At 65.1% G+C, this 17,282-nt stretch overlaps 3 protein-coding genes across 5 annotated transcripts; 1 reads left to right on the forward strand and 2 right to left on the reverse strand.

Moving 5' to 3' along the window:
- Positions 1–526: 526 nt before the first annotated feature.
- On the forward strand, positions 527–5,103 carry SRPX2 (sushi repeat containing protein X-linked 2). The gene is made up of 10 exons (XM_036402361.1): positions 527–587; positions 2,449–2,532; positions 2,619–2,810; positions 2,926–3,102; positions 3,532–3,658; positions 3,757–3,878; positions 3,985–4,164; positions 4,282–4,415; positions 4,486–4,607; positions 4,923–5,103. Exons 1-10 carry the CDS (start codon positions 527–529, stop codon positions 5,101–5,103), a joined length of 1,380 nt encoding a protein of 459 aa, XP_036258254.1.
- A 941-nt stretch (positions 5,104–6,044) lies between these two features.
- Positions 6,045–13,146, reverse strand: SYTL4 (synaptotagmin like 4). 2 transcript variants are annotated; one of them, XM_036402470.2, is made up of 17 exons: positions 13,126–13,146; positions 12,314–12,461; positions 11,972–12,187; positions 11,340–11,449; positions 11,056–11,170; positions 10,788–10,895; positions 10,422–10,536; positions 10,225–10,315; positions 9,970–10,073; positions 9,792–9,878; positions 9,304–9,482; positions 9,014–9,116; positions 8,013–8,174; positions 7,488–7,593; positions 7,025–7,124; positions 6,577–6,785; positions 6,045–6,308 (listed from the first exon to the last, which is right to left on the reverse strand). In XM_036402470.2, the coding sequence occupies exons 2-17, from the start codon at positions 12,421–12,423 to the stop codon at positions 6,166–6,168; spliced, it is 2,058 nt and encodes a 685-aa protein (XP_036258363.1). In that variant the 5' UTR covers positions 12,424–12,461; positions 13,126–13,146; the 3' UTR covers positions 6,045–6,165. The 2 variants fall into 2 exon arrangements, with proteins under 2 accessions (XP_036258363.1, XP_054372361.1); XM_054516386.1 differs by lacking the exon at positions 13,126–13,146 and having other exon boundaries at positions 12,314–12,878.
- An 820-nt stretch (positions 13,147–13,966) lies between these two features.
- On the reverse strand, positions 13,967–17,223 carry TRMT12 (tRNA methyltransferase 12 homolog). Of its 2 annotated transcripts, none has more exons than XM_036402477.2 (7): positions 17,043–17,223; positions 16,797–16,944; positions 16,533–16,722; positions 16,012–16,132; positions 15,802–15,911; positions 15,036–15,193; positions 13,967–14,878 (listed from the first exon to the last, which is right to left on the reverse strand). In XM_036402477.2, the coding sequence occupies exons 1-7, from the start codon at positions 17,126–17,128 to the stop codon at positions 14,432–14,434; spliced, it is 1,260 nt and encodes a 419-aa protein (XP_036258370.1). In that variant the 5' UTR covers positions 17,129–17,223; the 3' UTR covers positions 13,967–14,431. The 2 variants fall into 2 exon arrangements, with proteins under 2 accessions (XP_036258370.1, XP_036258368.1); XM_036402475.2 differs by having other exon boundaries at positions 15,982–16,132.
- Between the last annotated feature and the right edge of the window lie 59 nt (positions 17,224–17,282).

A 17,282-nucleotide genomic window follows, 5' to 3' on the forward strand; every position in this document is an offset into this window, starting at 1 on the left:
TTCTCGGCAGCGGGCTCGGAGCCTTCCGTCTGCAGCGGGGTCTCTCCTCCCTCCCTCCCTCCCTCCCTCCCTCTGGCAGGACGTGGGAAGGGGGACCTGGCTCCTGCGGTTTGGTGCTCGCCCCTGCAGGCCCCGCGTTCCCGGAGCCCGTCAGGGCTGGCACGGGCTCGGCTTGGCTCTCTCCTGTGTCCAAACAGGCTCCTGGCTCTTCTGCTCGCAGAAGAAAGCCTCTTACAACTTTTTAAAGCCCCGGAGAAGCAGGAGGCGCGTCGAAAAACGGGCCATCCTGGGATTTATTATTTTTTACAATCTCATCATTTTGGGCCTGACTCACGGCTTTTGAATGTTTGGGATGGGCAGCCAAGGGGGAAAGTAAGTTTGCTCAGCAGAAGCGGAGCGGGCAGGCAGGAGCGACAGACATCAAGCGGCAGAGGGGGCCGTCCCCTGCCTCCAGCTCCTCTCCATCCTCGCCAGGGCCCGCGGCTGCTCCCGGCCCCAGCACGGCGGGAGGGCTGCCCAGCCCGGCATGGCAGCCCCCGTGCTGCTGCTGCTCCTCGCCAGGCTGGTGTCATCCACGTGGCACGAAGGTGAGTGCGGGCTGTGCGGGCACCGCGGGCTCCTGGGGGTGGCAGCGTGCGCCTTCTGCCCCTGCTGAGGGCTCCTGGTGGGAAGGGATGGAGGGAGCCCGGGAACGGCGATGCCGGCAGAGCATCGGTGCCTGAGGAATGGGGTGGCTGTGCGGGTGAGCTGTGGGTACAGGGAGGAACGGAGGGGGTGCTGGCAGGCACCCAGGGAGGAGCAGAAAGCCAGCCTGCCTTCCTCACACCCCCGCCCGCAGCTTCCCGCTGACTCCCTGCTCCCGCGGGGCCGCAGATGTGTGCTGGACCGAGCCCACACTCCTCCCTGCCCCATGGCTGGGTCACGGGCTTTGTTTGGGGGGATTTCCCCTCCCTGCCCCATGGCTGGGTCACGGGCTTTGTTTGGGGGGATTTCCCCTCCCTGCCCCATGGCTGGGTCACAGGCTTTGTTTGGGGGGATTTCCCCTCCCTGCCCCATGGCTGGGTCACAGGCTTTGTTTGGGGGGATTTCCCCTCCCTGCCCCATGGCTGGGTCACAGGCTTTGTTTGGGGGGATTTCCCCTCCCTGCCCCATGGCTGGGTCACAGGCTTTGTTTGGGGTGATTTCCCCCTCCCTGCTCCCATCCCCTCCCCTGGCCCTGCTGCCAGCACGCCTGGGGATGCTCCTGCCCCGTGCAGCGGGGCTGAGCTGGCTCCAGGTGAGAAGGAAAAGGCAGCACTGGAAGGATCACCATTAAATGGCACATCTGCCTGCGGGGACACCCTGCACTCTGTCCCCAGAGCCCCGGCCGGAGTCTTGGCAGCCCCCCGGGAAACAGCTTCGTCTCCCAGGTCACGGATCCATCCCCACGGTGCCGTCCCTCCCCTCTGCTCCCCGAGGGCCCGTGGCAGCGCGAGAGGGCAGCTGGATAAACGCGCTGCGGAACGGGCGGGCTCGTGGGGAGCGGTGGCGAGCCGCTCCACAGTGAATGAAGTTCACTTTGGGAAGATCCGTAATGGAGTTTCCTCCCCGTGACGGGAGGGCTCCTGCTCCCGGCGGATATCCCCTTCCCGGAACCCGGGCCAGGGACAGGGGGACACGGTGCAGGCGCGGCGGGGCTGCCGCCGTTGCGGGTGCCCGGGCCGGGCATCCCCCGTGCCCAGGGCAGCGCGGTGCGCTGGGCGGGCGGCGAGGAGGGGGCAGCGCCGGCGGGGGCCGGCGGAAACGCGGCGGAAACGTGAGCTCAGTGCTGGGGAATGCCGCGGCCGGCCGAGGCGCCCAGGGGCCGCAGCCTCTCCCCCTGCACGGCCCCCTCCCCACAGCGAGCACAGTGCCCATGAAGGGCGCAGGGCGGCCCGCAAGGATGGCACAGGGCCGTTCTCACCCCATCCGCGGGGCAGCACGGCTGGAGAGGAGCCAGCATCTCCGGCCGAGCCCCTCCAGCAGCTCCATCCTTCCCTGGAGCACGGGCACCCCCAGCAGCCCCCGGCCGGGCAGCGTGCTCGCCATCCCTTCCTGGGTGAGGGGACGGGCAGGAAAGGGCAGGCAAGGGCAAGACAGAGCAGCTCTCTTCCTTCCCTGGGGATGCCCCGTGGCAGTGGCGGTGCCATGGGAGGGGGTGGAAGGGCTTCCCGGCAGCAGAAGCTGGGGGTCGGTGCCAGCCCAGTCCGCGCCAGCGCCCGTTTCCTGCCACAACCGCGGCTGCCGCTGCCGCTGTTTAGTCTGCGGCTGGTGCCAGCGCCCTCCGTGCCACCGGGGCTGGGCTCCCCTCTGCCCGCTTTAACCCTTGACAGCAGCGCCAAGGACAGGCTCTCCCCAGGGCTGGGATTGCTCCTTGGTTTCGCAGCCATGAGCTGTCCTGCAGCCTGCTCGTCTCTTCCTTCCTGCCAGGCTCTGGCTACTACCTGGAGAGCCACACCAACGAGGTGTACGCAGAAGAACCCCCGCCTGAGCCCGCCCTGGATTACCGCCGAGGTAACAGCACCTAACCCATCCTCTGTGTCCTCGTGGGGAAACCGAGGCGCGGCAGATTCCTCCGTCAGCCCTCTGCTCTCCCGCAGTGCCCCAGTGGTGCGCCACGCTCACCATCCACCGCGGAGAGGCCGCCTGCCACTCGCCGCGGGGCAGCTCCTACCGCAGCAGCCTGGGGACGCGCTGCGAGCTGAGCTGCGCTCGCGGCTACCGCCTGGTGGGTCCCAGCGCCGTGCACTGCCTGCCCAGCCGCCACTGGTCGGGGATGGCGTACTGCCGACGTGAGTGTCCCCGGCCCTGCCCTGCCAGCATCCCCTCAGCACCCAGCCCTGGGGGCTCTGCCCGCCCGCACGGCCGGCAGCCGCTGCCCTCCCCTCTCTGCTCTCTCCACCCCAGAAATCCGGTGCCACGTGCTGCCCGCGGTGCTGCGGGGCTCCTACGTGTGCTCAGCGGGCGTGCAGATGGATTCCCGCTGCGACTACACCTGCCAGCCCGGCTACCAGCTGGAGGGCGACCGGAGCCGCATCTGCATGGAGGATGGGCGCTGGAGCGGCAGCGAGCCAGTCTGTGTAGGTAAATCCTCCCCCTGTGTAGGTGAATTCTGGCCCTGTGTAGGTGAATTCTCCCCCTGTGTAAGTAAATTCTCACCCTGTGTAGGTAAATTCTCCCCCCGCACTGCTGGGGCACGCAGGGGCTCATCACCCGTGCCTGGGGTGTCTGCAGGTGTCACCCCACAGCCAACCCTGGCATTTCCTGCGCCTGCAGGTGTCACCCCACAGCCAACCCGGACATTTCCTGCACCTCCCTCCCTTGGGACCCCTGTCCCTGTCCCCGCAGTGCCATTAGCCCTGAAGCAGCGGCACCAGCCCGGGACTGGGGCACTCAGCGCTGGCTTTACAGCAGCTCCGGGTGGCTCCGAGGTGCCCGGGGTGGTTCAACACCGCTCTCATGGCTCAGCCAAGGCACCCACAGGTTCCATGAATCCCTCTCTCCCTCTGGCAGATCTGGAGCCTCCCAAGATCCGCTGCCCAGACTCCCGGGAGCGCATAGCAGAGCCGGGCAAGCTGACTGCCACCGTGTACTGGGACCCTCCCCGCGTCAGGGACTCTGCTGACGGTGTCATCAAGAGGTGAGGGCAGAGGCGCTGCGGGCAGTGCCAGCGGGGGCTGGGGGCCGTGCCGGGGCCGCTGCCCGGGGTGCCGATGCACAAACCCGTCTGTGGGTCAGGGTGATGCTGCGGGGCCCGGAGCCCGGCTCGGAGCTCCCCGAAGGAGAGCATGTGATCCGCTACACCGCCCACGACCAGGCTTACAACCGCGCCAGCTGCAAGTTCAGCATCCGCGTCCACGGTGAGAGCGCGGCCGCGGGCCCCCGCTGCCGCCCCAGCTGCAGCCTGCTCAGCCCTCGCTGCTGGGCACCCGGCACCCAGCCCTCAGGCACCTTCTCCCTCTGCAGTGAGGCGCTGCCCTGTCCTGAAGCCCCCGCAGAACGGGTACATCTCCTGCACCTCCGACGGCAACAACTACGGCGCCACCTGCGAGTACCTGTGCGACGGGGGCTTCGAGCGGCAGGGCACCTCCCTGCGGGTGTGCCAGTCCAGCCAGCACTGGACGGGCTCCCAGCCCCTCTGTGCTCGTAAGTGCTGCGGGCAGGGCGCGACTCGCCCAGAGCTTCGGGGGGTGCTGCCCTGTGGGTCCGAGGGGTGATGGGGGGCACGATGGCGCCTCCCCACACACTCGTGTCGTGCCCCAGCCATGCAGATCAACACGGACGTGAGCTCGGCCGCCAGCCTGCTGGATCAGTTCCACGAGAAGCGCCGCCTCTTGGTCATCTCGGCCCCCGACCCCTCGAACCGCTTCTACAAGATGCAGATCTCCATGCTGCAGGTGAGCAGAGCTGCCTGCCGCCCCCTGCCCCACCTGCACGGCCAGCACCCCTCACTGTCCCCCTCTGCAGCAAGCTGCCTGCGGGCTGGACCTGCGGCATGTCACCACCGTGGAGCTGCTGGGGCAGCCCCCGCACGAGGTGGGACGCATCCGGGAGCACCGGCTGTCCCTGGGCATCATCGAGGAGCTCAGGTAGGGCAGGTGGGGCCGTCCTGCACAGCCAGGTGGCTTTTCCAGGGGACGGGGAACGGGAGTGCCACCAGCAATGGCAAAGCGTGAGGTGGCAGCTGGGTTCACGAACAGCCCCTTCCTGCTGCACCAGAGGGGCTCGTGCGGTGGGGGAACCCCTGCACGTCTGAATGCAGTGGCACCAGAGCTTCCTAGAGCTCCCAGCCCGCAGGAGGAGGTGGGAGCCCCCACTGCAGGAGGACCTGAGCGTGGCTGCAGAGGGCGGGCAGGCTCAGCCCCCAGTGCAAGCCCTGAGCAGCGACCCCCTTGCACCTGCAGGCGCTACCTGCACCTCACACGCTCGCACTTCAACGCCGTGCTGCTGGACAAGGCGGGCTCGGACCGCGAGCGCTACATCGCCCCGGTCAGCCCCGACGAGCTCTTCGTCTTCATTGACACCTACCTGCTGAGCGAGCGTGAGGCAGCACGGCGGGCACAGAGCGGGGACCCCTGCGAGTGACCCCGCGCTGCCCTCCGGGCATGGACACCGCCCTTTCTGCTTCCCTAGCGGCCACTGTAGAGCAGGAGCAGGGAGCTCCGGGGAAGGGGAGCCGTCCCTGGCTGCTCTGGCACACAGAACAGAGGTGAGCAGGGACTGTGTGCCAGCAGTGTCCCCCTGCCCAGGGCCAGGAGCTGTTTCCAGCTGAGGCATGGTTCAGCCCAACAGGACCCTGCTGGGAGACACTGGAGGGCCCCTGCTCAAATCCAGGGCAGGGGGAGCCAGAGGAGCCTGGCAGGGCAGGCAGAGCAGGCAGGGCAGGCCAGCCAGCAGTGCAACAGCCTCTAGCACAGCAGCTTCAGCCTCCCCACAGCTCACCCTGTGCACGACCTGGACCCAATGCCTCCCACTCTGAAAGCCAATGGCCCCACACTCAGCAGAGCCCACAGCAGCCAGCCAGCGTGCAGTCCCCCCTAAAGGGCTTTGCCATCGCCCCTGGCACTCACTCCCTCTCCCACCACCCACGGGGAACCCTTTCTGGGAACTGCTTTGGCAGTAGAATATTAAGTTGAAATAAATAGATTTGTATAAAAAGTCAGTGCTGGCACATGTGTCACTGAGAGACCTGGGAAACAAATGTTTCCTGGAGACCACAATCCCCAACCCCCCCAGGCTGACCCCACAGAGCTCCATCCATCCATCCAGTGCTGCAGCTGGGGCTGGGCTGTGTATGGGGAACAGGGTGGAGAGGACAAGGAGAGAGCAGACTCTGGGACAGGGTGGTAGGAAAAAGAATGGGAAGAAATAAAAACACAATGACATTTAAAGGCATTTTGCCTGGGGGAGAAGAAGGGAGGGTTCACACGAACTGCAGCTCAGCCTGAAATCTGGTACAAGGCTTATGACAAGAGGAAAATGAAGCTTTAAATGAAGCTAGGCCAAGAAGACTTTCTGCCCAAGCCTGTTTAGAGAAGGTCATGTTTATTAAAGTATAAGAAAAAAACCCAACGCATGCTTGGCTGCCTTGCCAGGCTGTGCAGCGAGCGTGGCTCCCAACAGCAGTGCCAGCCCTGGTGCCACAGCCTAGGGCCCCAGCTTGGCCATGGTGGCACGGAGCTGCAGGGTCCCCTCTGCCCAGGAGCCTGGGTACTGGCACATCTTCTGCCACAGGTTCAGCTCCTCGCCCGTGGAGTCCATCCAGTCCACAGCCTGCCCGTTGCTCATGCCTGGGGAAAGGGATGGCAGAGGTGGCTGCTGGGGCAGCCTGGTGCCTGCAGCACAGCCCCCCAGCAAGGCTGCTGCTGTGCCAGGGTGTGAGGGGTGCAGCTCTCACCAGTGCCCATCCCCAGCTGCTGTGCCAGGGTGTGAGGGGCGCAGCTCTCACCAGTGCCCACCCCCAGGCTGCTGCTGTGCCAGGGTGTGAGGGGTGCAGCTCTCACCAGTGCCCATCCCCAGGCTGCTGCTGTGCCAGGGTGTGAGGGGTGCAGCTCTCACCAGTGCCCATCCCCAGGCGCACTCCCCCCAGGAAGTCGTTGCTGGACAGTGGCTCCCGGTCCCAGACCGTCAGCTCCAGGCACAGGTGCTGCAGCTCCTCGGCCTTGATGCCGTTGTAGACAAAGGTGTGGTTGTAGTGAGGGTTCAGCGTCTTCTTCACCACGGGCGTCTTCCTCTTGGAGGCTTTGTTTTTGTGTGGCAGGAGGTAGCTGGGGGAGCAGCCCTTGGGTTAGCAGCACATGGGCACCCGCCTCCTGCTCTGGGGGCTGGGGCGCCTCAGCACCCCAGGACCTGGCCTGGAGCCCCCCTTCCTGCCTGTCCTGGCAGGGCTCAGCAAGAAGGACCACGGCACCCTGCAAGGGGCCTCCTCCAGGTCCCCCAGCAGCTTTGGGAATACAGCCAGGGAGGACCGTGCCCTCCTCACCCCTGCCCCAGGGCCCTCACTCACCCCTTGACAAAGCTGTCTGAGGTCCCTCCAGACTTGGCTGCTGTCAGGTTCTTGGCTTCTTTGATCCAGACCTGGAGCTCACCACCTTCCCCTGTTTTGCCTAGGAAAAACCCAACACAGTAGAAATTAATCAAATTTAATTTCTACCACTGCAAACTTCTGGAAAGTTCCTGCTGAGCACCCTTCATCCCAGAGGTAGGTGCAGAGCCTGGACTGGCACCTCCTCTTGCCTTCTCCTGTATTGGCCCTGCCTGCTGAGGGCAAAGGCAGACAAAATTGCTTCATGCAGGGCCCGATGGTCCAGCCCCAGGGAAGAATGAGATGGTTCAGGCAGCCTGAGGACAGGCAGAGCAGCTTTGCAGAGAAGGCTGCAGTGACACCACCCAAGAACCCCATCCAGAGCCAGCCTGCATGGCCAGGAGCAGGCCCTGCAGGGGGCTGATCCCAGAGCTCCAGCACTCACCTTTCCTGCCATTCCCAGCCCCAGGATGCTTGGCAGATGGGATGTACTTCATGGAGACAACCAGCTCCCCCTTGTACTGGTGGAGACCAGCAGCATCGGCCCCAAGCTGCCAAGAGGTGAGAATTACCAACCCCTGCAGAGAACCCATGGCACACACAGTGACAGCCTGGTGTGCAGCACCTCCCCAGGCTGGGACAAAGGACTTGGCCTCTCCTAGATGTGGCTGAGCTGGCACAAGTGCCTGAAAACTCTCCCCAGCATGACCAGTGTAACCCAGCTCCTCTGGGACCTTATTTTGGCCCAATCACCTCACAAGGAGATGGAAGCTAGGCTCAAGGCAGAAGATTTTCCCTTTTTTACTACAACAGCACTGCTGTCTGCATCTAGGGTTTTCATACCTCCAAATACTGGATTTGGCACAAGCCTTTTGGCAATGCTTGGCTGAGGTCTCCACACCCCTCTGCCCACCCAGGGCCATACCCCCCGCAGGACCAGGCAAGGGGGCTGTGGGCAGCAGGGGCACACCTTGCCATGCAGGGGCAGGAACTCCTCCAGGTGGCTCTCAAAGTTCCAGGCCCCCAGAGGGACCTCTGCCTCCCCCAGGAAGGTGTTGCGGCCGAAGCGGTCGTGGTGCCACACCGAGAACTGCAGCGTCCTTGCCAGCAGCAGGGACTTGCTAATCTCATACTGGGGGTGGGGGGAGAGAGAGAGAGAGAGAGAGAAAACCACTGGTGAGCAGGCAGCACAGCCTGGCAAACTCCATCAGCTACAGCCCACAGGCACGAGAGGACACTGAGCAGCAATGGGTGTGCACGGGAGCCTGCTCCTCTTTCCTTCCATGCCTGCTGAGTCCCAGGGCAGAGGTGCAGGAGCCTGTGCTCCCCCAGGAGGTGGCCCCTGGAGCCAGGATTCACGGCATGCAGCCATCCCACCACCAGCAGAGCTCTGCCAGACCACAGAGCCTCAGGTGGTCAGAGCACAAGACCTCAGCAAACCTGTCTGTGGGAGCCTGAAAACCAAAGCACAGCTCTCACTTCCTGCTGTGCAAGAGTGCCTGGCCCCAGAGGTGCACTGCCAGAGTCAGGGACAGAGCCAGACAGCAGGGATGGTGAAGGGCAGTGCCAAGTGTTCTGCCCTGGGGCCCAGAGTTTATCTCTGCTCCTGTGGTGTGCTGCCCTCCCTCCTGCCACTGTAACATGCCCCCGGGGCCAGGAAGCCTTCACCTTGGAAGGAAACATCCAGGGTAAGCAGGATGCCTCTGCTCTGGGGGATGCCACAGGAACCAGGGACAGTGTCCAGTGACACAGTCACATCTGCAGCAGTGCCTCCACCCCACCATGGCACTGGGGCTTGGCAGCACAGCCAGGGCACAGCTGGGAGTGCAGGGATTTTGCAGCTTTCAGGGTGCAGTCTTTGGACATGGGTCCTCTGCAGAGACCTCGCTGCAGGGTTAGGAGCTCACCCCTCCCCTTGCTTGTTCCAGCAGCATCCCCTGAGCAGCTGCAGCCCAGCCCAGCCCCTCTCACCTTCAGCAGCTCGTTGTACAGGGGGTTGATGGTGTTGCGTTTGATGGTTGTCTTGCGCTTCCCTTGCCGGGATTTGTCGGGCAGGAGGTAGGTCTTCACATAGCTGAGGGGAGAGCAGGCAGCACTTCAGCAAGGCCCCCCACGATTCATCCTCCCAGCTCCCCAGGGCAGCCCCAGACCTCCTGCCTCACCAGGACCCTCCCACTTACAGCTCCCATCTCTGGTGGGCACCCACCACCCAGCTGGGCACCACCAGTGGTGGCAGCAGCCATCGCCCCCCTGGCTCTCACGGGTTGGAGCGCTTCCTGCCCTCGTCCCCAAAGGCCAGCTGGCGACACTCCTTCACGTGGATGAACAAGGTCTGTGTCTTCTGCTCGTAGCTCAGGGAGAAGGAGATGCCCCCGGTGACAGCCACGCTGCCGAAGTCGCCGGCCTCGCTGTAAATGCTGACCATGCTCCCCAGTGTGCTCTGCAAGACAAGGCAGGGCTGAGTGGGCACAGCATCACCTGACAGTCCCTCCTCATCCTCAGCAAGGTTATTCCCTGTGCCTCCTCTGCACAGCCCCCCTCACCTCCCCGTGGCTGGGGATGCCCACACACAGCTGCCTGGAAGAGAGCTGAGTCTCTGCATTTTGATTCCCTTCTAGGGGAAGAAACCCCCACACACAAGACCCTTACCCCTTCCCTCCAGGAGCTGCCTGCCCTGCGTCCCTCCCACCCACGCCTTTGGCACTGCCTCCCTGAGCAGAGCAGAGCAGGGCCATGCCCCGGGGCTCACCGAGGAGGTGCCGCTGCGCATGCTGCCCCGGGCCACCCGCTGCCGGTGGATCTCCACCAGGTTATCGATGTCCTCCTCCTCCTCCTCCTGCAAGGACAGGGACAAGCCGCCAGGGAGGGGAGCGGTAGGGCACAGCCAGCTGACACCTGGCAGCCATCCCGTGGGCTCAGGGTCTCACCAGCTCCGTGTTGAGGCCAGGCACTGACTTGCTCCTGTCTCCCAGAGAGCCACCTTCCCCCACAAGGTCCTCGGGGCGCAGGTCGATCACGGACTTGGTATACTCTGCACGACAGGGGGTGAACAGTGGCACAGAGCAGGACGAGCAGAGCCCAGGGGGCTGCCCCAGGCTCTCCCAGCTGCACTGAAAGCCCTTCCCAGCCCAGGGAGGAGGAGGTGCCCACCCTGGCCGTGTCAGCACCCGCACATCTCTCACCCGCAGGTCTCACCACCCGCCGGGGGTTCTTCTTGAATATCGTTTCATGCTCGTCCACCAAGGTGCTGCTGTGGGTCCCCACTGCGGCATCCTGGGCAGGAAGAGTCCCTTCAGAGCAGGGCAGGGCTGGGAGCCCTGTGTGTGCCCAGCCCCACGCCCCAGGACAGGGCTGAGGCTGCCGGAGCAGCGTCACGCACCTGTCCTTCAGAGAATGCCTTCTTGGAGCACACGGGCAGGGTCAGGCTGGAGGAAGCAGGTCCTGCTGGCCCAACAACCTGTTTTCCAGGGATGGCTCTCTCCAGGGAGTTCCTCCTGTGGCAGACACAGAAAGGTCTGTCCCAGGCCACAAGCACTGCTGGCAGAGACAGTGCTGGCCAGGAAGTGCCACTTGAGCTGCCTGTAGCAGCCTGGGAGCAGAGGACCTTCCTACCCAGGGACAGGCTTCAGCCCAGCCTGAGGAGCCAGCTTCCCCTCACTAGACTGAGAAAAATACACTTCAGATGAATGTGCCATCCTCTGCCAGCCAGTCTTGCCAAGGACAACCCACCCCGGGATCCTCTCACCTGCCCCCCACATCAGCAGGACTAGGTCTGTAGCTGTCCAGGCTCATGTTTTCCATGGACTCTGTGTCACTTTTGCCATCCCGAGGCTCTGAGGCATCTGGAAACAAACTGCAGACAAGCAAAACCACAGGTATGTCCTGTTTGGCGAGGAGGTCGGTCTGAGAGAGCTTCTGTGCCACCGATGATCCACATGGGGCAGCAGATTGCTCTCAAACCTGCAGCAGATGAGAGCTGCTGCTGGAGCACGGGGGACAGCAGGGATTCTTACCTGGACCCCTCCCGGGGTGCAGGGGGGCTCGGCTGCCGGACTGCAGAGGAGCTTTTAGGCTCACTGAGCTGGGCTTTCTGGAGCAGGGTTTGTCCCACAGTCTCTCTTTTGTTGGCTGGAAGCAGAGAGGCATCAGGAGGAACACTGCTGCAAGCTCACTCATTGAGTGAGTGGGAGCAGGAATTGCTCCCATTCAGCTCCACGATGGGCAGAGGTGCACTGGGGAAAGCTGGAGCACCCCAGAAGGCTGGGCTGAGGGAGAGGGCTTTGCTGTGGCACCCTACCTGCTGGCCTGTGCCGCAGGGACAGCCGCACCATGTCGCTGCCCAGGTGGTTGGCAAAGCGGTTCACTCTCTGGTCATAGAACCAGTCACCCGTTGTCTTCTTCAGCTCACTGCAGGGCAGGGGTGGTGGGGGCAGTCAGGGGCAAGAGGGGCTGTCTGCTGTGCCCCAGCCCACCCTGGGTGCTGCCACAACCCAACAACACGGGCACAATGGGCAAAATCAGCAGGTGACTGGGCAGGGACCATCCACCAGGCAGCTGACAGGCTCAGCTACATCCTCAGCAAACACGGGAGCAAGCCGAGTTTTGTAGGACAGGGGAGGCCAAAAGAGAGGAAACCTGGGATGCTTGAAACACAGGCTGTGCAAGGGGCACAGGGGGATGCTGCAGTCATCTCAGGGGGTGAAGGAGCAGGACATGAAGGAGACACAAGAGTGGGGTATGATGCATTTCTCCATCACCCAAATGTGGGAACCCTCCCCAGGAGTGACAGCAGAGCAAGCGCCCTGCACTGGGGAGGAGCAGCCAGGCTAGGAAAGACTGGCCATGGGGCATCAAGTTGAGGCAACTGAGAGGAGGAAGGAGACAGGTGGGATGTACAGAATGTCCCTGCCACTTGTCCAGGCTACTCACGCCTCCTTGGTGCAGACTTTGCAGCTCCAGGAGCCGCTGGGGCTGTAGGAGCGGCAGTCCCGACACACCAAGTGGTTGCAGCCCCGGCAGGTGTTGGCCTTGGGGCTGAGGCGGCCCAGGCTCTGCTGGCAGCGGGCGCAGGTCCGCTCGCTGTAGCGCTGGCTGCCCCGCTTGGCTCCCCTGCGCCGGATCTCCAGCAGCTCATTCTTCAGGCGCCTGCTCAGAGCCGACACCAGGAGCGGTCAGAGGGACCCCGGCGACACCCGTCACCCACACTGTCACTCACCCGCCCCAGAGCAAAGCGGGGAAGCAGCTCCTGCCCAGCTCCAGCCGCGTTCGCACCTGATCCTCCTCTCCTCTGCCTTGCGGAGCTCCTCGTCGCGCTGCAGGACCTGCAGGATCAGATCTCGCTCCACGTCCGACAGGAAGGACAGGTCCACAGCCTCCGACATCGCTCCACCCGGCCTGGCTGGCCCTCACCGGCTGCCAGCTAGGGACGTGCCAGCTGCTGAGGTGCCCCGTGCCCGCTGCCGGGGCTGGACGGGGCACCCGGGACACCGGCCCGCCCGCCGTCTCTCCGCCCTGCCCCGGGCCGGGCTCGGGCCGCCCGCCAGCCCCGGTGACCTCAGCCGGCTCCGTGGGACCGGGCTGACGCCCAGCACCCGCGGCAGCCCCGGCAGGAAGGAGCCGCCCCGGGCTGCCCCTCCCTCCCACGAGCGCACCGGGGCTCGGAGCTGCCCGCGGAGCCGCCGGAGGAGCTGCCGGGAGCGGACGCGCACCAGGACCCGCGGCAGGGACAGGATCCGGCTGCAGCGGCGGCACCGGGACGGAGCCGGAGCGCTCGCTCGGGGGCTGCAGCCGCTCCCCGCTCCCGCCCGGCTCGGAGGAACCGGCGGGAGGGACCTTCCCGGCCCCGCAGCCGCGTCCCTCGGGACCGACCCCAGGTTCCTCTGTCGGGGAAAGGGGGTACGGGACCGGGAGCACCGCGTTCCCAGCGCGGCCACCGGGGCTGGGAATTGCCCCCGCCCTGGGACACCGCGGCTCGACCCCCGGACCACAGAGGGACCCCTGGCTCCCCCGACTCCCCAGCAGCCGAGGGATCCCCCGGTACCCCGCCAGGGGAGCGCCGCCCGACCCCCCGATCCTCCCGGTACCTGCGGCGGCTCCGGCCGGCGCCTCCCGGCAGCGGGAGGGGGAGCCGGGAGGGGAGGGCGGTGCCGGTGCCTTAAAGGAGCCGCGCCGGCCGCACCTGCGGCACCGACGGCACGGCCCGTGGGGAGGCGGTGCCCGCTCCCTCCAGCCCCTTCCCGCCCGATCACCCGGGGCAGAGCTGCGGCTCCAGCCCCGCGGGCCCTTTCCCCGGTGCCCCGTGGCCCTGGCTGGGTGGGCGGCCTCTCCCGGAGACCACAGAGGCACCGACACCCGAACTGCGGGGAACCCCCCGGCAGCCCCGAGGAGGAGCCCAGGCAGCGGCCGCGGTGTCCCCGCCGCAAGGCTCCAGCCGCTGCCCTTGCCCTTGGCGGCAGAGATACGGGCCCCGCAGGGCGCCTGGTCCCGGCCCCCCGCACACGGCACCGGGGACGCCGAGCACACGCGGCTGGCCGAGCCGTGGGGCTCCACCCGAGGGGAGGCGGCTTCTCGCCGCGCAGGACAGCGGGGGAGGCCACCTGGGTGCAGCCCCAAGGCAAACGGGACGACGCGGCTCTGCCCACACTTTCGGCCGCACCCCAGGGATGGGAAGCGATGCGACATTGACACAGTGGAAAAAACCGCGGGGACATCAAAGGGCCAGCGGGAGCTTCCTCATGGGGCAGGGGTTCGTTCCGTTGGGAATACACAGTACAGATGTTGAAGGCTTTGGGCTAGCAGGCAGACGCTGCCACAGAGGCTTTGCTCCCTGAGCCCCTCCACACACCACCCTAGGACCCAAAGTCCCCAGGCCAGACCCCCACGCTTGCACCAGTGTTTATGTTTTAACTGGACACCAACAAGAGGTAGTGAGAAATATCTTTATTTCTGAAAAAAAAGATAGGAAGGAAACAAGATGAACAGACTTGCTTCCAGTACATTAAAAAAGCATGCTGATAAATACAAGCACAAAGCTTGTCCCTGACCTGCTGAAATGAACCCAGCAGGAATCCAAGGCTTCCCAGCACCGTGGCTCTCTCCTGTGTGAAAATAGGGCTCAAGGTGCTACCACATGTCCAAGACCTGGGCAGCGACTGGCAGAGCCAGGGTAGAACATTGGCACTCTGAGCCCCAGCTTGCTCCATCCTTGTCTGGATCCTGACAGGATCTGCTGTGGGGAGCACAACCCTGGGTGCCCCGGGCACAGGGAGGCACTGCTGGGCAGTGCTGCCACCTGGGAACTAGGGAACACAAGGCACATCCAGGCTGGCAGCAGGACACTGCTGGCCACCCTTCCAAAGGAGCTGGAGCCCCAGCAGTGCCCATGCCTCACTAGACAGGCAGCACAGGCCGGCACTCGAGGTCCAGCACGAGGTGATGCACGTGTGGCGCGTAGGACTTCACCGGCTCGATGTGCAGGACGCTGCTGCGCCACGGCCGCCCGTGCAGCTCCGCCAGCAGCCCCTGGATGCGTGTGGCCGTGCCTTCAGCCCAGCTCTGCCACTCGGGCCTGAGCCTGGCCCCCAGAGGCTCCTCCCCACCGTGCTGTGCCGGGTGCTGTGCCTCTCCCCCGGGGCTGGCTGCCTCCGGAGAGCCCCGCTCAGCCAGCAGCACCGTGCTCTGCGGCGTGGCTGGCACGGGCCGAGTCTCCACGTTGTGGTGGATGTGGAGAACCCCACCCGTGTCCTTCTTCAGGACGCGGCAGGCCACTGGCCAGCCTTCCTCCGAGCTGGGGATCAGCCCCAGGTTCACCCTGTCTGCCACATCGCACAGCTGCAGCTGGGGACGGAGCAGAGGTGAGGGGGATGCAGCTGGGGACAGAGCAGAGGTGAGGGGATGGGGGGCAGAGCGGAAGGGAGGGGATGCAGCTGGGGACAGAGCAGAGGGGAGGGGATGCCCGAGGGCACAGCCCCGCCCGGCCCGGCCCAGTGCTCACCTGCCGGCTGTCCCCACTGTGGATGTGGCAGCGATCCCGCACCCCGTTCAGCACCAGGCTCCTGTGCAGGGCCTCCACGGCGTGGCTGTTCCACTCACAGGCATGGACAAAGGCGGCTCCGGCGTGCACCAGGAACGGCAGCGTGAAATAGCCGATGCCTGAAGGCAGGAGCAGGCAGTGGCCAAGGGCAGGGACCTCCAGAGACCCACACTCCTCCCTGAGGGCAGGGCAGGATGCACACTGCCACCCTACCTCTCCAAATATGCTTTGCTCTGGGTGAGAGAAAGCCCAAACACTGGAAAAATGGAAGTTTATCCCTCCCTCTTCTGCAAAAGCAAAATCTGCCTTGGAAAATGTTTAGAGGAGTTTATTCAGTCTTTGGCCATCAGGTTGAAACCTGCCTGGCTCTGCAGAAGTGTCCAGATTACCACTTAGTTTGATTAATCTAGAGCAGTTTTGTGGGTGCCATGTCCTTTCAGCATGGCATAAATTGGAAGCACTAACTTCCTTAAGCACAAACAGTGGCAAATCTTTCCCCTGGATCCAAGTGATTCCCCAAAGTAGCACTAGGCACAGAGCCTGAGAACAGGACATCCTAAGTGTCCAGAGGCTGCAGGGACACAGGCAGGACAGCAGTGCCAGCATAGCTGAAGAACGAGCTCACAGACAAGACAGGAGCTCTAAGCCTGGCTATTTCTCATTCCAAACTGGAAATGACATTTCATGTCTACTTGGGTGCCAGCAGCACCTCCTCCATCCCTGTTACCTGCATAGAGATCCACCAGGACCTCCCCGGAGCAGGGCAGTGAGGCCACACGCAGCTTCTCAGTGATGTTTCCCGGGGAGAACATGCACTTGGTCACGTCAAAGGTGTACCTGGAAGACCCCACACAGACAGTGAGGGCAGTCCCTTCCCCGCCAGCCGCATCCCACAGCTCCTGCCCACCTGATGCCGTTGTCCACGTGCTCCACCCACCCGTGCTGGCCCAGCAGCAGGGTGACCCTGGGGCTCCGCATCCCGTCCGGCATCACCCGTCCTCGCCTGGCCACCCGCCGGGCCCCCAAAGCCTTGGCGACCGTTTCCCAGAGCACTGAGCCTGCAACACAGCACCCAGGAGATGTGGGTGAAGTGGGCCGGGCTGGGGCAGGCTGCCCTGCTCTCCTTACCCAGCCTCTCCCGGAATAGGCCCTGCTGGCCTTACCCAGCCTCTCCCGGGACAGGCAGCCCTGCTCTCCTTACCCAGCCTCTCCCAGGACAGACAGCCCCGCTGGCCTTACCCAGCCTCTCCTGGGACAGGCTGCCCTGCTCTCCTTACCCAGCCTCTCCCAGGACAGGCCCTGCTCTCCTTACCCAGCCTCTCCTGGGACAGGCAGCCCTGCTCTCCTTACCCAGCCTCTCCCAGGACAGGCCCTGCTCTCCTTACCCAGCCTCTCCCGGGACAGGCAGCCCTGCTCTCCTTACCCAGCCTCTCCCAGGACAGGCCCTGCTGGCCTTACCCAGCCTCTCCCAGGGCTCAGCCCTGAAGCTGTCCTCGCTCAGCAGCACCAGGTCCCCGTGCCTCTGCCAGGCGTGCGGCACGTCCCGCTCCAGCTCTCCCGACCAGCCGGCCCCCAGCAGCCGCCGCAGCTCCTCCCGCAGCCTCTGGGCCGGCGAGAGCCGGCGGGCGGCCCTGGAGGGGACAGGGTCCTGCGGCAGGGCCGTGCCAGGGGCTGGGCACCCACCGCTGCAGGCAGGGCTCGGGGCTGGGCGGCTGTGCTCACCTGGATCCCGAGCAGCTCACACGGCACCTCCGCGGGCAGGCAGAGCTGTGAGAGCTTCTCCGGCAGCACCGGCACGGCCACGCGGCCCCCCGGCACCCGCTGCAGCCCGTAGCGCCCGTCCAGGAGCCGCTCCTGTTCCAGACACTGCCTGCAGGGCCAGGCGCGCTCAGCCCTGCAGCCCCGCGGAGCCTCCGGCTGCACCGTCTGCCGGAGCGGCACAGGGCTCCCGTCCCCACTGTCCCTCACCTGAGGCGCTGGGCGAACCTCGGCTCTGTGGCCAGCACGGGGACAGCCGTGGGGACAGTCGTGGGGACCTCCGTGCCTTCCATCATGCCGAGCCCCGGGCGGTGTTAGGCTCGCCTGGGGCTGTGCCTCGGGACCGCTGCCCGAAGCGGCATCCCTGAGGCCGCGGGGCCGCCCGGAGGCCGCTCCCGGTGCCGGGGATTCCCGAGGCCGCGGGGCCGCCCGGAGGCCGCTCCCGGTGCC

This window comes from Molothrus ater, chromosome 14 (assembly GCF_012460135.2).
Source record: "Molothrus ater isolate BHLD 08-10-18 breed brown headed cowbird chromosome 14, BPBGC_Mater_1.1, whole genome shotgun sequence".
In the NCBI taxonomy this organism is placed as follows: domain Eukaryota; kingdom Metazoa; phylum Chordata; class Aves; order Passeriformes; family Icteridae; genus Molothrus; species Molothrus ater.